Source organism: Saimiri boliviensis, chromosome 7 (assembly GCF_048565385.1).
Source record: "Saimiri boliviensis isolate mSaiBol1 chromosome 7, mSaiBol1.pri, whole genome shotgun sequence".
NCBI classification, from domain to species: domain Eukaryota; kingdom Metazoa; phylum Chordata; class Mammalia; order Primates; family Cebidae; genus Saimiri; species Saimiri boliviensis.
The window spans coordinates 61,377,905-61,403,810 of NC_133455.1; the positions used below are offsets into that span (position 1 = coordinate 61,377,905).

At 37.6% G+C, this 25,906-nt stretch overlaps 1 protein-coding gene across 3 annotated transcripts in view; it reads left to right on the top strand.

Annotated features, from left to right (window-relative positions):
* Positions 1-25,906, top strand: part of PTPRR (protein tyrosine phosphatase receptor type R) — a 296,114-nt gene that overhangs the window by 224,777 nt on the left and 45,431 nt on the right. For all 3 annotated transcript variants that reach the window (XM_003927799.4, XM_074402554.1, XM_074402555.1), the window contains 2 exons: positions 8,952-9,138; positions 12,208-12,292. In XM_003927799.4, coding sequence (XP_003927848.1) covers positions 8,952-9,138; positions 12,208-12,292 — 272 coding nt within the window. The remainder of the gene's footprint in view (positions 1-8,951; positions 9,139-12,207; positions 12,293-25,906) is intronic.

Genomic DNA, 25,906 nt, shown 5'->3' on the forward strand with positions numbered 1-25,906 from the left:
ACTGTAGTTTCTTACTACCCACCTTCTGAAGTCTGATTCTGTCATTTCATCACCCTCCTTCTCCATCCGGTCTGGTTCCCTTGCTGGTGAGGAGTTGTGATCCCTTTTAGGAGGAGAGGTGTTCTGGTTTCGGGAGTTTTCATCCTTTTTGCGCTGGTTTCTTCCCGTTTTTGTGGGTTTATCCACCTGTTGTCTGTCTCTGTCCCAGGGAGTTGGAGCCTTATGAGTTTCCGTTGCACTACTGCCTTTTTGGATTTTTCTTTCAGGTCTGACCCACCCAGCTAGCAGCATGCCTAGCCACTGCCTGCCCACAGGGGCTTTGCTGAGCTGCTGTGGGCTCCGCCCAGCTGCCCTGAGCTCTTCCCTGTAGTCCTTTTTATATGGGCGTAGTTAGAACTGTCTGGGCAATGGTGGCCCCGCCTCTGTTATGGCGGACTCTCTCTGTTGTGGCAGGTTGCCTCGGCAACGGCAGGTTGCCTAGGCAACGGCAGCCTGCCTCATAGTGGTGGAGAGTCTCAGTAATGGCGGAAGCCCCTCCCCCACGGAGCCAGACCGTCCTGGTTCAGCTGTGCTTGGTTTGAAGGGCTCAACCCAGAGGGTTTCCAATTACTGGTTTTTTTTTTCGTTGTTGTTGGGGGTGGAGGGGTGGGACCAACCGAGCCTGATCACCTGGCTCCCTGACTCAGAGTCTTTTCTTTTAAGTTGAACGACCCCGCGTTCCGGTCGCTTGTTGAAAAGGCGCCGGGATCTCCCGTGCTGGACTCACGGAGTCGGCTCGAACTGTGGCGCCGGCTTCTGGCGGATTTTTTGCCTAGGAATCTCCTGGCCTGACTCGCTATTTCAGATGAATGGGCAACTCTGCCGTCTCAGGGCTCTGCTCGCCAGCTAAGAGGGCTCCCAGACCAGTGGCTTTTGTAGGGAGAACCGCAGCAACAGGGTGTGGTCACAGCAGCCGCGCAGGCGGAATCAGCCCCGCAGGGGCCAAAACAGCCACACCGACCGGGACTGCGGCACTGGCGACCCCTCTGCCTGGGTATCTCCTGGTCTGTGGGCAATAAGAGTTCGTTTGGAAATGCGGCGTCCACTCATCCTCTGCACTTTCACTTGGAGCTGAAGTCCTGAGCTGTTCTTAGGCGGCCATCTTCCCGGCATTCCTATTGCTGATTTTTCATAGGCAGAGACAAAGTGGAAGTTCAAGATGCAAACACGAGGGTCATTAGGAATAGCAAGAAGGCCTTTCTATTGCCGACATATTAATAACTGGTAAAACTTAAGGTGAAGGAGGAGAACCGGGGCCCGCAGCCAGGCGGGGGTTTGCGGGAGCTGAGGCTCGGGCGCGCGGGCCCTCACCTCCACCTTCTGACCTCTCCCCTCACGGGCGACCGCGCGGAACGGGTTAGCAGCCAGCTCGCAGCCCGCACGGCCCCGGCGCCGCCTGCGCTGGCTCTGGTGAGGCTGCCGCCACCTCCGCCCTTGACGACGCGCCTCACGTGGCTGCCGCTGGGAGGCCTCTTCTTTGTCTTTTATGGTGTGAGTCAACTTTGTCAGTTTTATTATTATTCCCATTTGCAGATTATGCAGTTTAAGGTCCCAGTTGGTTAAGTGAAGTACAAAACAATGATTAAACTCATTTTCCGAGGTCAATTAATGTAACAAGTTCAATATGTGTGGGTTTCTTTAAAAGATTATTTTGATTTTTTAAATTGTAAAATAAGGGTGTAGTAAATTTTGCCTTGTCCTATATACATATAAAAGATCAGATATCATTTTATGAATTCAAAACTTTTATAGATTCAATCAAAAGGCATAGCAACATTCTACCTAGTGAAGTAGGTCCTTGCAGGTAGGAAAATGAATTGTTTCCCACACTAAAAATATTCTCTATGTTAAAAGATTTTCTTTTTACTTTAGGGTGAAACTCATTTATCGTCTTCCTGGGTTCATGCCTGGCATCTTTTATATTTATTATTATTTCTTCCCTTCAGGATTTCCTTTGGGGAATTTTATTATGGATGGTCACAATACCTATTCTTTTATTTCAGCTTCTTGAAACTGGTAACACTGTATTTATGTCACAATTTAACTTTCCTAGAGTTCTGTGTTTCTGTTTTATCCTGGCATCTTTCAAGTGATCCAGAAAGAGGGTTGGTACTATACATAATTTATTGGAAGATAAAAAGATGGGAACAGCATACTGTTATTAAATGCTATTAACCTTGGAACTTAAAAGTTATAGAATTGGGACTTGCAAAGAACTATAGATGCCACTCAAAGTAAAGGAATTCTATCTCTTCATTTAAATGCTTGTGTCTCCTTCATTATTCAAATGAGCAAAAACTTTTTGTTTTTTTTTTTTCTTTTAAAGTAGAGTTATTCTAGAAAACTAAATATGTGGAAAATTAGAATGTGCAAAGGGAAATAAGAAAATTAAGTTGGAGGTGAGAGAATTTAAGGTCACTTTCTATGATCAAGCCAAGATTGTCAGATTCGTGGCCACTGTGACACACAAGGATGAATAGTTGGACGAAAGGATTCAGGACCACATTTTCAGATCTGAAGAGAACATCAGCATTAAAGTTCTTGCTTCTCACCACATAAGATTTGATATTTACACTAATGAAGACAGATCTAGATAAATTATGTATACTTTTACAAAACCAAAAAAAAGCTCTCAGAGGTCAAATCTGTTTGCTTTCATTCTGTACTAAATTCTTCTTGTAATCTTTAAAATCCATATTTTTCCGTTCTCATTTCAAGTACTTCAAGATAAGCAGCTGCCACCATTTCCCACTGAAACTTAATTTCATCATCCAATAGTTTCAGAACTACATCTTCTGGGACTACAAGAAAAAATGATCATTTGTTTCATTTTGTTCTCTAAATTCCATTTCCGTTCTTTATTGGGTGCTAGACGAGGTATACTGCTTGAAGTCTCAGTGTTCTCAGTGGCCAAAATACTGCAAAAAAAAAAAAAAAAAAAAAAAAGTAGCATGACTGAGAATCAGAGCTCATAGACATGATACTCGAAATTTTTAACCTTTTCTGCCTAAATCCAGATTCTAAAATCTAACATTATGTTCCTCAACTACCGGGAAGACAAATGCCTGGCTTCTGAGTTTTTCCAGCACTCAGTTGTAATGTTGCTATATTTTTAGCTATGTTTTCTTCCCACCTCTAAGTCATTAGACACTGATGTCATTAGAATTGAACAACTTTTACCCAAAGTTGTTTATATTCTCTTGCTGAAATGGACGTGTCGCTCTGGCCCATAATATTTATACATATTTTCCTTTTTACTTAATTATAATTAACAAGCTGTTTATTGCATTCCTTTTACCTTTCCCTAAGAATTTGCTTTTTCCTTCAATTGTTTGCATCGGTATCTTTTGAATTTCCTCCCTCTTATTTATTTTTTGGCATAAATAAGAATTGGTGCTACAACAGGAGCTTGATAAAGCTTTTTATTATGTTCCCGTTTGTCCAACAGCAATCATGAGGCATTAACAAGGCTAAACAGTTTGCATGCAGCTCCAAGACAAAATAAAAGTAAAGCTTTCAGTAGAATTTGTGTTCTTTCTTTCCCTGTTTCTTTTTTATTAAAGGCATAGTTCTCCTTTTATTTGTTTCAATTCTTTTTCTAAATTCTGTGGATTTTTTTTTGTATGTCTTAATTAGAATTTTCCCTTAACTTTATATGTTTATCTTGTTTTGAAATGTCTTTATGATTCTGTCTTCACTTCTTACCATTTTAGCCTATGGATGCTGTGAAAAAAATCCATATCCTCTAAGTTCAAAAAATGCAATTTTCTCCTCCGGGTCATTATTCAGTGAAAACTAATTAAAAACCTAACATTCCCATTTTTAAAAACACGTTCCTTCTCTAGATTGTTTAATGTATTATTCAGTAAATTACCAAATAGAAATGCTGATAAACTATTTTCCGGGTAAAAAACCTAGGTGATTCTTCCTTTACCATATTCCAAAATAAATTATAAGTGGATTAATAGATCAGCCTTAAAAAAAAGTCAACTTTCAGGAGGAGAATTCTTATGTATTAAAGCAGTGTAAGAAACTAAAATGGAAAAGATTATTATATTAAATTGAACATAAATTATTTAAAATCTTTAGTGTTTTAAGGTAACAAATTGTATATTTGCAACATATACATCTGAAAAATTATTACTTATGTATGTCATAACATGTAACAATGTGTGAATGTCACAATATAAAAATTAGAAAAGACCGTGAATAAAAGAACCTATAAACAATAGTCATATGAAAATGTATTTATCCTCATCTCTAACCAAAGAAATAAAAATTAAAACAGTAGGCCACTGTCATTACTGTCTATAAAATAGCAAAAATTGAGTCGATTTAAATGCTAGTATAAGTGAATTTAAATTTCTTTTTTAAAACTTCTAAATTTTACAAATTTTCTACAATGATCATGCATTACTTTTATAATGAAAAAATAACACAGTAATATATAAATGGTGATTTATTTAATCTCTTCTCCCCAGACACAAGACATGACTAAAAAATCTCCAAATATTTTAACATTTTTAGGTTGATTCTACTGATTGTATTTCCTATTTCTACTACATTTCAAATAGCCTAAATATTGTTTGTTCCTTGAAAACAAGAATTCACAAAAGCAGAGATTTTTTTCCAAGTTAATGACATCCTGGTACAGTATTTCACAGACTCAATTGAAGAGTCTTGCCATGATAAGGGCTGTTTTGTAGAAAATGCTCTCGGTAAAATTAACAGCCTTTGCAAGTTTAATTCCATAACTGAGCTTGGAGACATTGTCTGAAGTGCTGAAGTGGAGTGCTCTGCAATTGTTTGGAATTGAGGGGAAATGGATTTGCTGTAATAAAAGGAAACTTTAAGATAAATAGGTTACCAAGAAGGGTGTATATTTTCTTTAGCGTAGAAATTGCCTTAGTGTAGACATCAAATGTGCAGATTTTATCCGTTGATTTCAAAACATTAATTTCAGTAAAAATCATTTTTGCACTTTGGTTTTGACCTCCTAAAATAGATTCCTTAGAGAATCAAAAGGCAATAGTCAAGTAGGACTTGGTTCATTATTACCCTCAGATTTGATAATAGCCACATATCACTTTTTATTAGCAGTTTACTTGCGTTATCTGATCAACCCTTGTCATAACTCTTGGAAAAGGAGGAGAAAATTGAGATGCAATGAGGCTAAAGAGTCTGACCAAAGGTCCACCACGAGGACATGGAAAGGCAAACTTTGAGCTCAGACATATATAACTGTAAAGATCAAATTTGTACCCTGAAAATTTGATCTGCCCCCACATGACACTTTGGTAATCTTGACCTTCTCTGCACAGCTGACTCCCAATCCCATGTGGGCCACATAGAGTCTCACATAATCTGCCCACCATACCCTTGCACTTGAGTAGGAAAGTAGAAAGAGCTTGTGCTTTGTATTCTAACCTGAATCAAATCTTCACTTCACTGTAGTTTTCTTAAATTCCTTATTTCTTCACCTGTAAAGTGGGGGAAAATAATATCTCAGAATGCTGCTATGAATAGCAAAACTTCATGTGAAAGTGCTTAGAGCAGTGTTTGACAAATAATAGATATTTAATAAATATTAGTTTTCTTTCTTTCTGCCCATGCAAGACAAAAGTCATCCTTCCTTATCAAGTCAGCTAGCATCAAAATGCTTCCATGACTCTCTGCTGACCACAGAATCCTTAGAAAATTAACTCATTAAATCAAATAGACCTTAGACATGGATCTCAAAGGCTTCTAATCTCCCAGGTTGAGGCAGTGTATGCTGTAGAAAGTCAAAATAGACGTCTATATATCCTGATGATGTTGTGGATCCTCTTTTTTCTGGCTTTTTTTTTTTTTTCGACATGGGGTCTCACCCTATCACCTAAGCTGCAGTACAGCAGTGGTTCAATCTTAACTCACTGTAGTCTTGAACTCCGGGGCTCAAGCAGCCTTCCCACCTCATCTTCCCAAATAGCTGGGACTGCAAGCGTGCACCACAGCACCTACATTTTACTTTTTGTAGAGACAGGGTCTTGCTATGTTGCCCCAGCCAGTCTCAAACTCCTGGCCTCAAGTGATCCTCCTGCCTCAGTCTCCCAAAGTACTGGGATTATAGGTGTGAGCCACCATACCTGGGCTTTTTTCAGGCTTTTTGTAGTCTTATAGTGTCTATGACTGTAGCTTCTCTCTCATCTCTGTTACATAGTCCTGTCCCCCAATTCCAAAATACATGTTTATACAAGAGAACTCTAGCTCAGTCTGCTTCTATGCTGTTTCTCAAAGTTGTATCAGTTTGTTCTCCTACTTTTCTTCCTACCAGGTTCTTTAACTCTCTACCAAAAATTTACCTATTGAACACTCGCTTTCAAAGCTCAACTTAAATGACTTCTATCCCATGAATCTGCTCTGACCACTCTAGATGGAAGAGACCTCACCATCTATAGCATGGACATCACTCCATTGACAGAGTGTAGACGCTTTTGTCTCTTGAGGCTGAAAACTGACCAAATGGCATGGTGATTTTTAAACGGCATGTGATTAGCAATCCCTTAAGCAGCCTCTCCCACCTTCATACTAAAATATCTATAAAGCCTGCAAAAGCTGAATTCTCACAAATACCCTAAATATTGAGACCAATAGGAAAACTATTATCAGAATCAGGAAGAATTGTCTATCAACTTGAAATCCAGAAGTGAATTTAAAAACTTTAAAAACTACTTTCCCACTAAAAAGAGATTAAAATTCTTGGTCTATGAGTGGAACCATTCTTTGCTCTTCTTCAGCTATTTGCCTCCTACTCAGAAGCACAGGAGCCCTGTTAACCACCACCAAAAACCAAAAGAAGAAAAAAAAACGTGGAGTGGGAAAAAATATCCTTCTATTAGGTAGGCAATATTTTATGAGCATCTAGAATAAATGCTGTTCCCTAATCCCTAACCCAGTGATCCAAAAGAGTTAAGAATAATAGGATGAGAAAAAGTTTTCAGGAACATGGCCCCCCCAAAATATGTAGGCATATCAATATTCATTTTCTAAAGCCAGATGTTAGGGCAAATATCAAATTAACAGGAAAGAAAATAATATTGATAAAATTTACAGTGAGGATATGACTACAAATCCCTTCAAATAACACAGTGGCTGCAATGTACAAGGTAAAAACTATTAGAATGAAAAATGACAAATATGGTTATTGTGGAAGACTCCCATACATATCTTAGGCTTTGACAAATCTAGCAGAGAAAAAGGAAAAATAATAGATTGGAATACAGTAATATCTTCAATAAAATATAATAGTATAATAAATAAGGTTATATATATGTATATATGTGCAGATAGACACTTACAAACATATACACATGCTCAAGCTAGTTGCCAGAAAAATATCTGTGAAATATTTAGAAATTGTTGTTACAGTGTTTATCTCAAAAAAAAAAAAAAATCAAGAAGTTCAACCATTAAAAGGCCAGCCATTCTCTAATTTCCATGAGCTGTAACTGGAAATTATAAGGAAAATAAATGTCCAAACACACAGATATCCATTAAATTAAAATAGAAATTGAATTCCCAATTACAAACCATTTAGAAATTAACAAAAGTGACATTATGTATCAAATTATAGAATGCAATCTGAGGCAGATTCATTAGAGAACAAAACCTGATAGATTTTCCTTAATGGATTTTGTTGTTGTTGTTGTATATTGTAATAATTTTCCACTGCTTGAAATTAAGCTCAGGCCACTGTAATATTTCTTAATGTTGCATTCCAGAGTCAATATTAAAATACCAGGGGGAATAATTTGCTGGGCCTAGCATCTACTGTTACTGTCTTTACTCATTTATTTTGGCCTGTTGTTCCCTGGTCTCCACTTTCTTGACACCATATTTGATCTGACACACACCTACAGCCCCTTTAAATGTAACAGTTCTTGTGAACACCTTCTCTGACTTCAATCCTCAGTCTCTCACAGCTGTTTTATAGTTACCCCTGGGTTCCACACAACTGATATTACTTATAAAAGGCATTTCTACTTTCTACTCAGGATTCAGGGTCTGTATAAGTTGTAAGAGCATCACCTTGCCCCCCAACTGGAGAAGGGGAATTTGAGAGGAAGGTAAATTGTAACTGATTTTAAGGGACTGTGATTTCTATGGCCCCTTATACATTTACCACAAAATTAAATGAATTCACATGTCAATTCACATATGTGTGCATATATACACACATAAATAGAGGATACGGAAGCCATCTTTTTTTTTTAATTTTTATCTATTGTTTTATTTATTTATTTAAGAGATATAGTCTCCCTCTGCTGCCCAGGCTGGAATGTAGTGGCACCATCACGGCTCACAGCAGCCTCAACTTCCCAGGCTCAAGTGATTCTCTCACCTCAGCCTCCCTAGTAGCTGAGACTACAAGTGTGGGTCACCACATCCAGCTACTTTTGTACATTTTGTCTCTAGGGAGTTTCGCCATGTTGCCCAGACTGGTCTTGAACTTCTGAGCTCTGGCAATCCACCCACCTTTACGTCCCAAAGTGCTGGGATTGCAGGCATGAACTATCACACCTGGCCCCAGAAGCCAACTTCTAGGAATTCACTCAGAATATATAGCTTTTCCTAATTTTTTTCCTAAAATTTTCACTTAATATTATTAGCCAACCTATGATTTCTGTAATAAGTATATGTACTAGTAAATTACAGCATTTTTTCTCAATTTAGAGTTCTTTTCAACAACAAAATTGTTATTTTCCTGTAAAGGAACTGTGAGTAGTTGCTATGCCTAACCATGGTGCAAAAAAAGAAAATATAGTTGGTTGTTATTTCTGTAAAAGTTCTCACTGAATTGTGTGCATGTACAGAAAGAAAAGCAATAAAAGGAATTATGTGGTGTTTAAACATAACATTCTTCTCCAATGTAGACGAGGGTCCAACGTGTCTCTAACATTGGATATGAGTAGCTTGGGGAACATCGAACCCTTTGTGGCTATACCAACCCCACGGGAGAAGGTAGCAATGGAGTACCTTCAGTCAGCCAGCCGAATTCTCACAAGGTCACAGCTGAGGGACGTCGTGGCAAGTTCACATTTACTTCAAAGTGAATTCATGGTGAGCCTTCTACTTACTATTCGCTCTTCAGTAGGTATTTTGATACACAAGGTGCTAGAGACATATGGGAATGACACTGTTCTGTCCTTAAGCAGCCTGCAATAAACAAATGGCAAAGTGAAATGGTTTTAGATTCACTCAGTCCCATCCACTGTTGACAAGTATTCAAACTGGAATGTAAGAGCTAAATTAAGGCCAAATCTGCAGGAATTGGCCAGGCAAAGGAGTGGTATAAGGGAGCTGGGCAGAGAAGGGGCATTCCAGGACAAAGAATCATCTTCCTGTCACTGTCTGGGGAATTAAACTGGTTTAACTGGGACATTGAAATCAAGGTGGAAAGTGGCAAAAGTTGAGCCCCAGAAGTAGAAAAGAAACCCGAGCCTTAATACATATTTAGGAACTTGAACTTTATCTGTGTTTTAGAAAGATCGTTCTATTTGCGGTAAAGTGGGCACTAAAAAGGAGCAGTGGAGAGGCTTTAGCATTAATCCTGTGGAGCTGCGGTGGTGGCCTAAACTAATACAGTAGAAGAGAAAATGGAGAGAATCTGTAGGAATCTATAAGAAGTGGGATTAATTGAATGAGGCAGCCAAAAGTAATGGAAAAGTCAAGGATTGTTTTTGGCTTGGCCGACAGAGTGCATATGGTGCCCTTTAACGAAATAAGGAACACAGGCGGAAGACCAAGTGTGGGCTAAAAAGAATAGTGAATTCATTTTTAGACATACCAGTGTTGCTGGTGAAAGTTTAAAGCATGGTAACATATATCTACTCAAAGAACATGAAGTCAGATTAAACCTTCTTAGATCGAATCGTTGCCCAAGGGAAATGATTCATTTTATAAATCACCTTGCATCTTAAATCAGTTGTACATCTTAAACCATATTGGTTGAGGACAAAAAACTGAATATTCTAGGGTCAGTTTAGGTATTTGCAGCCACCCTAATGGTGAAAGATTCAACAGTCGGTTGGATCTACTATTATCCCCACCAACTGTTGTTAAATGTCCAAAGTAAAATACAAACATGGAGTTTTAAAACTCAGACTTTGGCCGGGCACGGTGGCTCAAGCCTGTAATCCCAGCACTTTGGGAGGCCGAGGCGGGTGGATCACAAGGTCAAGAGATCGAGACCATCCTGGTCAACATGGTGAAACCCCGTCTCTACTAAAAATACAAATAATTAGCTGGGCATGGTGGCAAGTGCCTGTAATCCCAGGAGGCTGAGGCAGGAGAATTGCCTGAACCCAGGAGGTGGAGGTTGCGGTGAGCCGAGACCATGCCATTGCACTCCAGCCTGGATAACAAGAGTGAAACTCTGTCTCAAAAAAAAAAAAAACTCAGACTTTGTGGTGTATCATACTTTACATGTGAAGAAAATGAGACCTGTAAGAATGAAAGAACAATTCAGTGGTCACACAGCTAGCCAACGGCACACCTAGTGCTTTTTTTTTGTAGAACTACAGACAGCTCTTTGCTTATGAAATAAGCCCTTAACATAGCCGGCTTCCCTGAAAGGAAATTGAAGGCCAAGAAGGACTACCTAGGAGAAAGAGAATGCTAGAAGGTGACACATTGTCAGTGTGTGTCAGAAACGGGATGAGAAGGACGAAGGGGAGAAATACAGATATTACCTTCGTGGCTTTGCCCAAAGACACTGACATGATTTAGATGACAAAACATGAATATGTGTTTTCCATTGAATATTCAATAGCTTTGCTTAGTTTGATAACTTGGAACTAAGAAGTTAAAACATTTAGTTGGAGCAGAGAATAGGGATAAATATCATGGATAGCTAACATAATGCAAGCATGGAAAAAATATTTTAAAAGTAAGCTGGGGCCAGGTGTGGTGGCTCGTGCCTGTAATTCCAGCTACTCAGAAAGCTGAGATGCGAGGATCACTTGAGCCCAGGAGTTTGAGGTTACAGTAAGCTATGATTGTGCCACTGCACACTGACCTGGGTGACAGAGTGAGATCCCATCTCTAAAAATAAGTTAATAAGCAAAAACCTGTTTCTCTCTGTAGACAAAGTCTCAAATTCATTGTATAGTTCAGCTTTTCTCAAATTTTCAGATTGGCTGAAAACTAGAATAATTTGAATTAATTTTAAAACAGTTTCTTCTATTTCAATGAATATTAGACTGTTAAATTTTCCACTGGAGAAAGTTTAAGTAGTAAAAATATTATTTTATGTGATCAAAGATTTAATATTTGTCACTCATTAAATAAGATAAAAGTTTTGTTTCACATTAATCTTATCAAAGTTAGAGAAAATACTGTTTTGTATAATCAAATCCTTAAATAAATGTTTGTTTGGATGCTTTTGTAAACTTTGGCCTGTTGCTTTCTTTGTCCTGGTTAGCTGCTGATGCTGACCTTTTTAGATTTAATGTGCTTACATACAGCCACTCTGTTCCTACTGTCCCCTGCCCAACCACTTGAGGCACATAATGTATACTCTGACAGAATAAGAATATTAATCTTAAGTGGGAGAAACAGTGTTTAAATGCCCTTCACTAAAACATTCCATTTACAACTACAAATAGAACAGTTCAATTTAAAAAAAAATTATGTCATCATCACCTGAGTTAACAAAAAAGCCCTTTATGTTTACCATTTTGGGAAAGAGGTTTTAGTAATCCTAAAAGAGTCACTATTAGTGTGAAAAGATAATCTATTATAGTAAAATTTTGGTACTGAACTTACATAAAGAATAGAATATATTTGAATACATTGTTTTTTAAAAATTCACTTTTTAGCATCTGTCTAATCATTCTAGCAACTATATAACAACAGGATTCTTAAAATCTAATCCGTGTTATATGTCTCCTTACTGACTACATATTAAGCAATATTTTCTAACACACAGAACTGTTTCTTAGAAGTTGGCTTGTCCGGATGCAGCTGATATGTTTAGGAAAGGAAGGGTGTTGGTCCACCAGAGGTGGTAGGTCTGTTGTTTTTAAGTGGCTTTGAAGTCCATTAGGACTCTGGATCAGATGGCCCCCTGTGAAGATTTTCTTTGTGGCAGTATTAGATACACTAATTTGATACCATTTATTTTTGCAGGAAATACCAATGAACTTTGTGGATCCCAAAGAAATTGATATTCCGCGTCATGGAACTAAAAATCGCTATAAGACCATTTTGCCAAGTAAGATACTTGATTTAATAATTTGCATTGTATGAGGGGAAAGGGGAAGGATAGCATTAAGAGAAATACCTAATTTAGATGATGGATTGATGGGAGCAGCAAACCACCATGGCACATGTATGCCTATGTAACAAACCTGCACATTCTGCACATGTATCCGAGAAGTTAAAGTATAAATAATAATAATTTGCATTGTAAATCACAAATCTTCCTATTCACTCTTACCTCAGCATTTCCAATTCTTACAATGCCCACATTCACACCAAATTTGGAATTACAAACACATGTCAAGATGAATAATCATTAATGTTATCTGAGCTTAATGATTTTACTTTTTTACTCTTATTATAATGTCCAGGTCACAATTCCAATAGACACATATTTTAAATTTTTGTTGTGCCACGCGTTATGGCTACCTGATTTTAGTCAAGGGGTCAAACAATTCATTGGGAAAAGGGAGTCTTTTCAACAAATGGAACAGAAACAACTGGATATCCACATGCAAAAAAATGAAGTTGGAGACAGCCTCACTCCATGTACAAACATTGACTCAAAACTGAGTTGCTATATGGACCTGGACACTCTAATTCTAGGAAAAATATTACCCAACAGTAATGAAATGTGTTCACACAAAAATGTTACAAAAATATTTATAACAGCTTTATTCATAATAGTCAAAGAGTGGCAACCGTCAGCTGAGAAATGGATAGATAAAATGTGGTATAGTTACACGAAAGAATCAATAAAAAGGAAGGAGGTGCTAATGAACCTTGAAAGAACCTTGAAAACATTATGCTAAGTGAGAGAAGCCAGACACAAAAGACCTTATATTTTATAGTCCATTTATATGAAATGTTCAGATAGGCAAATCTATAGAGACAAAATATCTTAGTGGTTACTTAGCATTAGGGGATATGGGGAATGACTGTTGAAGGACCTGGTATTTATTTGGGGGTTAATTAAAATGTTATAAAATTGGTTTACAGTGATTGTTGCACAACTCTGAAAGTTTAAAAAAAAGTTGTGATGGCACACGAAATGGGAGGATTCTATGGAATGTGAATTATTTCTCCATAAAGCTATTACCAAAAAAAGTCACTGTGCATAACAATCACCTAGAGTCCTTGTTAGTCCTCTGCCCAAGCCCAGGGATTTTGTTTAAGTAGATGTGCTGTTGAGCCCAGAAAACTACTTTTAGCAAACACCTGGGTGATTCTGGTGCAGATGAAACCAGGATCCACTTTGAGAATGACCACTATATGTGAAACTAAATTGAGCTCCATGAAATTATTAATGTCAAGCAATGACCTGAATGCCACTGACCAGTAAGAAATAAGAAACAGTCTATAAAATCAAGGTGGTCACAGACTAGAAAGGAGAGTCATATAAATGGTAATTATGCTCAGTGCATAGGCCAGAATACAGATATTGCCCCAGCAATATTGGAGTTCAGAGAGGATCGAGTAATTAATTCTGCCTAGAGAAATTAGGCAAAAAAATTGGAGAGGAAGTAATATTTCCTATGACTAAACAAACAGATGTAGTTGGAGGTTTGGCAAAATCCATAAACATCTCATGACAAAGCTCAGGAATGATGGAGCCACAAAGACTTTTTAAGTTTTGACATTGAAGTAGTAATCTTGATAATTTAATTCATTAATTCACTCATAAGACATCAAATTCTTCATATTCATAGTAACAGTGCTATAATGAAATAAAGTAATTAAAGAATTACTGTTAATATTGTCTTTGGCCTTTCACTTCTGTTGGAATTGGAAATACATTGTTAAACTATAACATACTTTTAACTGGTCTATATAGTTAAATCTATTTACCTAAGGCAGAGTCACTGTTGAAAGTTATTTTATGACTACACTTAGCCTAAGGGGATAAAAGTGCTGAGTGTTAGCATTTGTAGTATGTGTGTGTCTGTCTGTCTGTCTGTCTGTCTGTCTGTCTGTCTCTCTCTCTCTCTCTCTCTCTCCCCCCACTTAAAATTTTCATCTAAAATATACCAAACATAAGTAATAAGGGAATATACATCCATTACAATTATATATATCCAAACCATCATCTAATTTTAGAAGGATTTGGAAATTATTAGGATTATTTCAAAGTTCAGCCTTCTCCATTTCCTGCCCAATGGTATCAGACAACTGCTTCATAGTCCTGTGTCAGCTTTTCCGTTCACAGAACTGGGTGGACCACTGGATGCAGGGCGCCTGTGCTGACAGCTGATGTTGCAAATGATGGCTTTTCTGTTGAAAATGTCTGCAGCCTGAATGCCCCACCCACCACCCCCTGTTGCACAAAATATGATTTAGGACATACAGCTTAGAAAAGTTAGGCTGTTGGGTGAAAGTATCCAAAAAGCCTGGAATGAATACACAAAGATGTTCTTTTTGATTTTAGACTGTAATATGAGATAGACTTGAAATAGTACATAAAATGATGCGTATTAAATGATCAAGATTTTAAACATTATGTTTGTTTTTATAGTTTTAACCTATACTAAACTCTTCTTAGTTCTAAAAGTTTGATGGCTTGTATATAATAGCAACATTATACAATTCTGAGAATGCCTTGCAACAGATATATGGATAGCCAAGAATCAATCAGAAATAATTTATAATTACAAATTAAATTATAGCCATTTCTCTGAGGACAGTGTTATCTTGGCTCAGATTAAAATGCTAAAGTCAAGTTTACATTAAATTATTTTGCAGTGTAAATAGGAGTGATAAAATATGTCTACATACTAAACAAAAGTGGTAGAAAAAAATCATACATCGATAGGAAATTATTAGCACACAACAAAATATACTGCAATAACAAGTTTAAATTTCTCATTTTTATTTTAGATTCAGGGGGTACATGTGCAGGTTTGTTACAAGGGTAGATTGCTCGATGCTGCTCTTTGGTTTCTTCTGATCCCTCGACACCCAGACACTGAACATAGTACCCAGTGAGGAGATTCTCAGCCCTTCTCCCTTTCCCTGTTTTTGGAGTCCCCAGTGCCTATTGTTTTCATCTTTATGTGTATCCAGGGTTTAACTCTCACTTATAAGTGAGAACATGCAATATTTGTTCTTCTGTTCCTGTGTTAATTTGCTTGAAAGCATGCCCTCTAGCTGCATCCATGGTGCTGCAGAGGACATGACGATGTTCCTTTTTATCACTGCATAGTGTTCTGTGGGGTACATGTACCACATTTGCTTTATCCAATCCACTGCTAATGGACATCTAGGTTGTTTCCATGTCTTTGTTATTGTGAATAGTGCTTCACCATAATAATGAATTTTATGCATATTTCTTTCATGCAGCCAAGGTATTTATACAAATATAATATAGGTACAATTAAAGAATGCTATTTACTCAGGCCATCATTCTACATTTAAAATTTTAATGTCTAATAATGTTTTCTACTTAAATTATGTTTCCTTTTTTATTATATAAAGTGCCTAGCACAGAGTACATATGCAAGTAAGTGAACCACCCATTAAAGCAACAAGTTATATAGCTAAAGCAAGATACTGGAATTAGATTTGATTTCCTATCCCAATGAAAACATTTACAATTCTTGACAGGATATTTAATCTCCCTGTGCCATCCTTTATTCCCAAAAATAGTGGTAACAATACTCTCCTACAAGGCTATTGAGAAAGTTAAATGATAGTATGTGTAAAATGCCTATCAAAGTTCCAACTGATAGTAAGCCCTCAGCCAGTGTTGATTTCTCTTTCCCTCCCTACCTAATTGAAGGTGAATCCATTACTAATCTCAGAACCAATTCCAGGAAATAGGGGTACCATCTGTGTGTAGAGAAGTTTACAGTTCTAAAAGCAAAGTACTCAAGAGCCCCATTTTCATTCTTTTTCTTTTCTTTTCTTTTTTTTTTTTTTTTTTTTTTTTTTTTTTTTTTTTGCTTTGTCATCTAGACTGGAGTATAATTAAGAGAGTAGTAGTATGATCATGGCTCATTGCAGTCTCAGTCTCCTGGGATAAAGTGATCCTCCCAGCCTCCCAAGTAGCTGGAACTACAGACGCACACAACCACACCCAGCTAATTTTCTGTTATTTTTAGTAGAGATGAAGTCTCACTCTACATTGCTTAGGCTGGTCTCAAAGTCCTGAGCTCAAGTGATCCTCCCACCTTAGCCTCCTAAAGTGCTGGGATTACAGGCATGAGCCACCATTCCCTGTCCAATTTTCTCTCAAAATTTTCATGTGGTTTTTAAAAGGCAAGTATCCATATAGTCACCATCCTGTGTTGCCAAGATCAACTCTTAAATTCATCAAAGATGAATATGAATATATCTTGAATTCATCTAAGAAAACCATCTCATTCCTCTCACCCACACGTTTGCCCATCACTAGCAGTGACACAGTTTTCTCTCATCTAATTGCTTTTTCCCTTGACTTCAAACCTCAAATTGTATTTCTTCTGGAAAGGAAATATTAAGCAAAGAAAAGGCTTTTTACAAAACTGGATATGATACTAATCAAAATATCAGGATCTGGGTACCATTTTGTCTGTAAAATAGAAGTCCTGACATTGATGAAGGTATTCTAGGGAGACCAGAATGGGGAAATGTCATGTATTCCACATGCCGTGTGTGTGTGTGTGTGTGTGTGTGTATGTGTGTGTGTTCAGTAATGATGAAAACAACATATGTATATGTGTTCAGTAATGATGGAAACAACATGTATATATGTTCAGTAATGATGAAAAAAAGGAAGGAGAGAGGAAGAAAGGTAAGGAAGAGAGCAAAAAAGGAATAAAGAGAAGGAGAAGGAAAGGAAAAAAGGAATAAACAGAAGAGAGGAAGGAAAAATGATCAGTGTTCAATTAATATTTGTAAATGTTATTGATGCTGACCAGATAAATTATAAGTGATAAGCTTAATATTTGACATCTCAGAAATACGTGTTCAGAAAAAATTATTGTAGTGACTTTGACAAATATGTAGACTTAGAATGAGTAACAAGTAAAATTATAACTGTAGCAATGTAAATGATGATGATGAAACATTTTTTTATTTTGGCTTTTTTTTTTTTTAGTACAAGCTACATATTGTAAATGTTTTTCTTGGAAACCTCCATTTCCCCATACTCAGTTATACGTTGTATTCTTGCATTTGAAAGGAAGTATTTGGAGCCACTCACAGTGGCTCATGTCCTGGAGTTTGAGACCAATCTGGGCAATGTAATAAGACTCCATCTCCACAAAAAAAAAAAAAAAAAAAAAAAAAAAATTTAATTACTGGCCTGGGAAATATGGCAAAACCTCATCCCTACCAAAAAATACAAAATGTAGCCAAGTGTAGTGGTGCACATGGGTAGTCCCAGCTACTTGGGAGGCTGAGGCAGGAGGATCACTTGAGCCCTGAAGGTTGAGGTCACAGTGAGTTGTGATGCCACTGCAGTTCAGCCTTGGCAACAAAGTGAGACTTCTCTCTCTGAAACTGTAATAAAAAAAGGATTTGGAAACCTCTAAATACTTGGAAAATGCTATAACTTACCAATTTCCAACATCATTTAGCTTGATAGGGAAACTGTTTCTAAGCAGTTTTTAGATTTCCCAGTAAATCATATACATCATAGGCATTATAAAAACTGGAGGAAGCAGGCCTCTTTTCAAGCCTGAATGATGTAGGATGGTTATGGAAACTTCTAACAATCAGTAGATACTGAAAGGCATGAAAGATTTCTTGTCCTCTTTGTTAAGTAAATTAAAGAAACTAGAAAGCTAAAAACAAGGCTTTAACTCTGTCTAATAGAAATTAATTCTGACATTAAACCCTGTGTGAACCACATACCAAATAGAAACCACAAAGGATATAAAAGTTAATTAAATACAACCTTTGCCCTCTAGGGCTCACCACACTCCATTGAGGGCAGGCAGATATTTAAGCGTTTAAAATACAGGATGATAAATACTAAAATAAAACTCAGGGCTGGGTGTGGTGGCTCACACCTGTAATCCCAGCACTTTGGGAGGCCTAAGCGGGTGGATCACAAGGTCAGGAGTTCAAGATCAGCCTAACAAATATGGTGAAACCCCATCTCTACTAAAAATACAAAAATTAGCCAGGTGTGGTGGCATGCCTCTGCAGTCCCAGTTACTCAAGAGGCTGAGGCAGGAGAATTCCTTGAACCTGGGAGGCACAGAGATTGCAGTGAGCCAAGATGGCGCCACTGCACTCCAATCAGCCTGGGTGACACAGGGAGACTCTGTCTCAAAAAAAAAAAAAACTCAGGGGACCCAAGCAAAGAAGGGAATGCCTAATTCTGCCTGGGAAGGTCAGAGAGAACTTCAGAAAGACAGTATTTTTCGAATTGAGCCCTAAAAAATGAGGAAGACTTTACCATGCAGAGAAAGCAAAGGAAACAATATGTGCAAAAGTATAAAATCTACAAGAACACAGAATATTTGGGAGATTGCCCTAGGTCCATGAGGCTAGATTGTATGATACATGTGGGAAGCAGCTGTTGGTGAGGCCTTGGGGATGATCATCACAGATCTGCTGTATCTTGCTAGGTACTTCTCTTGGCATTCATCTTCTAGGCCTGTGCTGTCAAGTGGAGTAACCAGAACCCACTTATGCCTATGTCCATTTACACTTAAATGAATTAAATAAAATTAATACTTTAGTTCCTCAGTTTTCACTAGTCACATTTCAAGTGCTTGATAGCTAGTGGCTACATTTTTGGACAGCACAGATGGATAGTATTTTCATCACCAAAGAAAGTTCTATTGAATAGGGCTGCTCTAAGCTGAATTATCAAAAAGTATATAAAGACAATACTTAAGTACATAAATACAGTAAATATAAAAATGAATCCACTGCACAAATAGGATCATATACAATACCTTCTTGGAAATTCACAGGGTCCATTAACATGCTAAAGACCCTGAGAAGTCCTGCAGTAAAAAGAATATGGTTCAGATTTGTTTAATCCAATGTTTCCCGTATTTATTTGGTTACTAACCTCTGTAAAAGATGACTTAACTTATAAGTCATATAATATGATTCTATATCTTGTAGAAATAATGAATTACAGATAATAAATATTTTGGGAAATACTGCTATGGTCAGCTGGGAACGATGGATGGCATTTAGGCAGTGGAATCATGTGATCAGATTTTGTTTTACAAGGAGCACCTTGGCAGCTATGAGGAGGATGGGTTGGAAAAAAGCAAGATTGAAGGCAGAGAGACCAGGGGATGCTTGAGTCCTCATCTGAGAAAAGAGCCATGCAAACAGAGAGGCAAGACAGACCCCAGGATATTTTAGGAGACAGAACAGGCAGAATATGCGAATTTCCAAATGCACAGAAACTGCACGGACTGTAGAGCCATGTCAGCACACCTGACCTAAACGATAGCGGAAAGCTATCGGAACACATGAAGGGCATGAGGAGTTTCACAAACCTGTGTTTCATTCAGAAGGAAATAAATAGAAAAAGCTGGGCTGTAAATGAGGAGACTGGTCTGGTCTGAAGTAGGTATTTGAGAGCCCTCAGGATGTGTGTAATAAAGTCACAGGAATGAATGAGTCACTCCACAAGGAAGTATCAAGTGAGGATGAAAGAGAATTGAACCCTAGAATTAGCAACATAAAAAGGGGCAGATTAAATGAGTGGGAGATTAGAAAGAGACCATTGCAGAGGTAGCTGGAAAACCAGAACGTTGTGTCCCAGAATCTAAGGTAAGAGAAAACTCGAAAAAAGAATATACAGTCAACAGTTTTTGAATGCTTCAGAGAGGACATGAACAAAAATACCACAATGGGATCGCTGGGCTTAGCAACAAAAGGGTCAGTGGTGACCTTAGCAAGGGCAGTCTCTGCACAGTGCTAGGGTTCGGATAGATGAGTGTACATGAGGATGATTGAGTTACAGTTGAGCATGGAGAAAGTGTGGGTATAATAAACTCTTTCAGAAGTTTGCCTGTCTAGAAGGAAAAGCAATAGAACAATTGCTAGAGAAGGATACATAGAACTGACCTTTTTTAAAAAATAGAAAGGATCTTTAAATAAATACAGTAGACATTCACTGAAGGTCTGCTATGTGAGATACTACGTCTTACAGAGATGGTAAAAAATCCCCATTCCTATGTTCAAAAAGCTCAGAGTATACCAGGTCAAAGAAATCATAAAGAGATGACTTAGTCATATTAATATATGCAAATGTTGGTAAAATAATTTCCATAACACTTTAGTCTACAAAGAGACTTTCAATTCTTGATGGAAAGTGATTTTAGAATTTCAGACAGTGTTGCTAGCACTAAACAAATCTAACCAATATCAGATATTTGTGCTGTCAGTGAACAAACTGCTACATATGCTAACTAAAGACAGCGTCTTCCAAATAGTGAAAAAGACTTCTGTCCAGGTCAGCTGTTTGTTACAGGTCAGGAGAAAGGAAATCAGTGCAATAAGCAATTTAGGGTATCCAGGCTGACCGAATCACTGTGTGTGTTCTAATGGCAATGTTATGGAACCTGAGTGCTTAATTTTAGACTAAGATGATTATTACCTTTTGTTATGTTGCTAAAACATTATTTTTTTATAGAACAAGATAATTATTGCACATGCAAACTCCAACTCTAAGAACCCTAAATTTGACTTCTGAATATACAAATCCTAGATGTTCAGGATGTACCTGCTCTATTACTGCCTCCCTAGGCAGAACTGATTTTATGATAATATTATTCCTATCTGAAATTTTTTCAAAAAAAATTGTATGTATATAGTATTAAACACAATCCAAATAACAGTGGTTTGAATAATTTAGAAATGTACTTCCCTCTCAAGAACACCTGCCAGGTTGAAATGGCAGCTTTGCCATGTTACACCTCCAGACTCCTTTCTCTCTGGTTAACTCACCATCCCCAGGGCACTGCCTTTGCATGGTCTGAGATCCTGATCACTACAACCACATCCCAGGCAGCAAGATGGAATAAGAAGTGGTAGAGGAGAACATCACTCCTCACTTTAATTCAATGATCTAATAGTCACACCCATCACTTCCTCTCACATGCTGCAAGTGAAAACTTAGTCACATGGCCACAACAAATGCAAGGGATGGTAAGAAGGGAAGTCTTAAAACTGTGTATCCTGCCAAGTTCCCAGCCAGAATTGGGATCTTATTGCTAAAGAAAGACTGGGATCGTTCTTGAAATACATATTTGGATGTGCATCTGTGTGCCATGCATACTATTGTGTGCTCGAGCTATTGACAGCAAAAATGCCAGAAAGCACTACACATACCTGGCAAGAAGCTTTAAGGGCACTGTGTAGACAAAGGCTCCCAGCAGGAAACCCTCCCCACAAGATTCTTGGTGGAGTATGTTCGATAAGCGCTGTTTGCTTCCTGTGGCTTCTCCTCCTTGTTGTTTTTGTGATCTGCCAAATCTGTTTTTGTGAGTTTTGATCAATAGGATTGACAGAAGATATGTATAAACATTAAGATAGTTTCACTCTCAATGTTAAAATTCAGCTCCATGGGTGTTCAAGATCACTTGGAGGATAAAGGTGAGGTAGCAAAAAGCAGCCTACCGGAAGTCTTTCTACATTACAAAGGGTATGATAAACTTTATGAGAGGTTTTACCAGTAAGGGTAGATTTCGTTTCTTTTTTTTTTTTTTTTTTTGGAAGGGAGGGGAGCTAAAGCTTATATTATTTGGAGATTACTCTTTAGGTTTTATTTTATTTATTTTTAACTGAAAATAACAGTTGTATATATTTATGGGATACAATGTGATGTTTTGATACATGTATACATTGTGGAATGATCAAATCATGCCAATATTAACATATCCATTAACCTCATATGTTTATTGTTTCTCTGTGGTGAGAACATTTAAAATCCCATTCTCTCAGCTATTTTGAAATATACAATATTATTATTAAACTATAGTCACCAAGCTGTATAATAGATCACCAGAACCTGTTCCTCCTAAATGAAACTTTGATCCTTTGACTACCGTCTCTCCTTTCCCCATTCACCCTGCTCCCTTGGCCTCTGCTAACCACCATTCTACTCTCCATTTCTATGAGTTCAACTTTTGTAGATTCTACACAGAAAGAAGATCATGTCTCTCTGTGCCTGGCTTATTTCATTTAGCGTAATGCCTGTGAAGTCTATCTAAAGTCTGTCAAAAATGACAAAATTTTCTGCTTTTTAAAGACTAAATAGAACTCCATTATGTTTAGAGATCATATTTTTAAAATCCATTCATCTGTTGCTGGACACTTCAGTGGTTTTTAAATCTTGACTATTGTAAATAGTGCTACAATGAACATAGGAATGCAGAAATCTTTTGGACATCCTGACTTCAGTTCCTTTGGATATATACTCAGAAGTGGAATTGCTGTATCATATGGTAGTTCATTCACAGTTTTTGAGGAATCTCCATACTGTTTTCCAAAAGGGCTATGCTAATTTACATTCTCACCAACAGACTACCAGGGCTCCCTTTTCTTCACATCCTTGCCAACATTCACCTTTTGTCTTTTTTATAGTAGCCATTCTGACAGGTATGAAGTGATATTGTGGTTTTAATTTGCTTTTCTCTGATAATTCAAGATGTGGAACATTTTTTCATAGATCTGTTGGCCATTTTTATGCCTTGTTTTCAGAAACATCGATTCAAATCTTTGTCCATTTTTAATAGAACTGTGTTGTTAATGAGTAGTTTGAGTTCCTGATACATTTTGGATATTGGCCCCTTCTTAATGTATGACTTGCAAATGTTTTCTCCCAATCTGTGGATTTGCTGTGCAGAAACTTTTTAGTTTGATGCAATCCCATGTGTCTATTTTTGCTTTGATTGTGCTTTCAGGGTCATATCCAAGTAATTTTTGCCCATATCAGTGTCATGGAGTTTTGCCCTGGAAGCACTCTAAAAAATGAATACGACATTACAAATGCAAAATAAGATACAAGGTTCTTATTGAAAATGGCTCATGCAAATGAGAGTCAATCTGCCCCTGAGCAACAACTGTGGGAAATGTAGCGATACATCTATTAAGGCTCTAGGAGATTTAGGGGAAAATGACATGCTTTTGAAAGTTTAGTGCTAGCTTCTGTCTCCATAGTGTCTACATTTTGAAAGCTCCGAAGGACAAGACTAAGATTAAACTTGTTTCCAGGATGCTCTGAAGAGGGTAGTTTGTTTCAGAACCAGTAGCCCCAGCATATCTCTTCAGGAGGAATTTTGATAAGTTCAAGGCCAGTGTCCCGAAAGATTTCCATGCTGCTGTTCACAGTCAGGTTATATCCTGATTCACACAGTCCTTACCTATTCCACTGTAAGTACCTCTGTAGTCACCATACTTACTTTAGGTCGTCTAAAAGAACACGCTAGGGTCTTTTGCAAAGTGTTTTGGTTCAAACTGAATGAAAGCCTGCCTCTATGAACAGGATTTTTGGATGCCACCTAAAGCTCTTCACACTGATTTCCAGAATTTATTGACATCCCCTAGACGTCTATTGCTTCCATATGGCATGATCAGGACTATTTTACCTGTGGCTTATAAGATTAGATAAGCATCTTGGTCTTCACAAGTCAATCTAAAGCTTTAAGCAGAATGGAACTTTCTCTTGCCAAAGCCAGATCCCTTATTGCTCAAATCCACTTTATCCATCCCTGGATAGAAGCTCCTATTACTAAAGCTCCTATTACTGGCCATACACACACACACACACACACACACGTATATATTTGCTTTATTTCAAATATCCTAGTGACAACGGAGCAAAATTCTGTATGTTTTCAACATCATCTTTGATAATGAACGGCCTTGTTAAGTTGTAAGTTTGATAATTTGGTTTCATCTCTCTGCTTCAACTCTTACTATGTGACCTTGGGTGAATTACTTAACCTCTCTGTGCTTGCAATTTCCTAATCTAAATAAAGACACTATTAACAGTACATTTTTATAGACTAGTAATGATTAAGTGACGTAATACATAAAATGCTATTAGTTGCTCTATCTGACACATATAGGAGCAAACAATAAGTACAGTGACAAAAATGGTGAAAATTTTGTCACTCCAGAGTGTTGTGACTGACTCCTTATTGGACCACATATACCTATTTATTGCTGTGGAACAATTTACCCCAAATTTTAATGGCTTAAAACAATACACATTTGTATCTCACAATTTCTGTGTGCCGGGTACTGGGGAGTGGCTTAATTGGGTGTCTGGTTCAAGGTCTTTCATGAGATTTCAGTTGAGTTGTTGGCCACACCTTCGATCAGCTGAAGGCTTGGCTGGCGCTGAGGGATCTGCCTCCAAGAGGGCTCATTCATATGCTGTCAGCTGGAGGCCTCAGTTCCCCACTGTGTGATTCTCTCTTCATTGGGCTGCTTGAGTGCCCTCAAAATTTGGCCACTAGCTTCCTCCAGAGCAAGCAACTCAAGAAAGATAGCAAAGAGGAAACTGTAATACCTTTATGACCTAGTCACACACCATCCTTTCTGCCATATTCTGTTTATTGGAGGCAAGTCTTTAATTTCTGCCCACATTCAGGATAAGGGGAATTAGTCTCTACATTCTTTTAGAAAGAGTGTCAGATAATTGGGTGACTACAGTTTTAAACCATCACTGTCCTCAGGGGCTGGTTAGTCTTTTTCTGAAACTAATTATGATCTTTATTATCTTTAACCCCAGTTATATGTAAAGTGAAATTTAAAACAAATGTTAGCCTGCCAAGTCCTGTTAATTTTTCATTATTTTCAACTCCCATTTATGTATATTCTATGAAACTTTCTTCCTCTAGTACTTCCTCCCTCACCTCCTCTTTGATTTTCTTAGTTTTGGTGGTGATTGTAAGAGATTGTTTTTACCCAGAAGATGTTCAACGACTATGTTTTACTTTAAAAAATATGAGAATGGGAGGTTTTTCTTTGCTACACCCCTGTTTTTTCACCACATTCCACTGAGAAGGGAAGCTGAAAAGCTTTGAATTTGCTGTTTTTCAAGAAAGCAACTAAGCAACCACTAGAATATAACGCTATGTATTGTAATCGTCAGTTTACATGGCTATCTTCGCATTAAAGCAGCAGCACAGCATGGTTGCTAGGGGTACTCTAGTGTTAGTGTGGATTCAAAGCCTGATTTCATTACCCACTTCTTGGCTGCGTACCCTTGGGTGACTTATTTAACCTATCTCAGTTTCCTGTCTGAAAAATGGCGAAAGAGTCTTACCAACTGCCTTAGATAGTTTTATTAAAATTACATGAAAATTAATTGACATAATATCTGTAAAGAATTGAGAATGGAATCTGATACCTAATAAATAATAAATGTATGTTGTCTGTTATTTTATGAACAGACTGAAAACTCACTGAAATGCATCATAGTTTTTTGTTTTGTTTTGTTTTGTTTTGTGTTTGTTTTTGTGACACAGGGTTTCCCTCTGTTGTCCAGGCTGGAGTACAGTGGCAGGATCTCAGCTTACTGCAAACTCGACCTCTCAGGCTCAAGCAATTCTCATACCTCTCAGCCTCCTAAGTAGCTGGGATCACAGACATGAGCCACTATGCCTGGCTAATTTTTTTTTTTTTAAGATGAGATTTCACTATGTCACCTAGGCTGGTC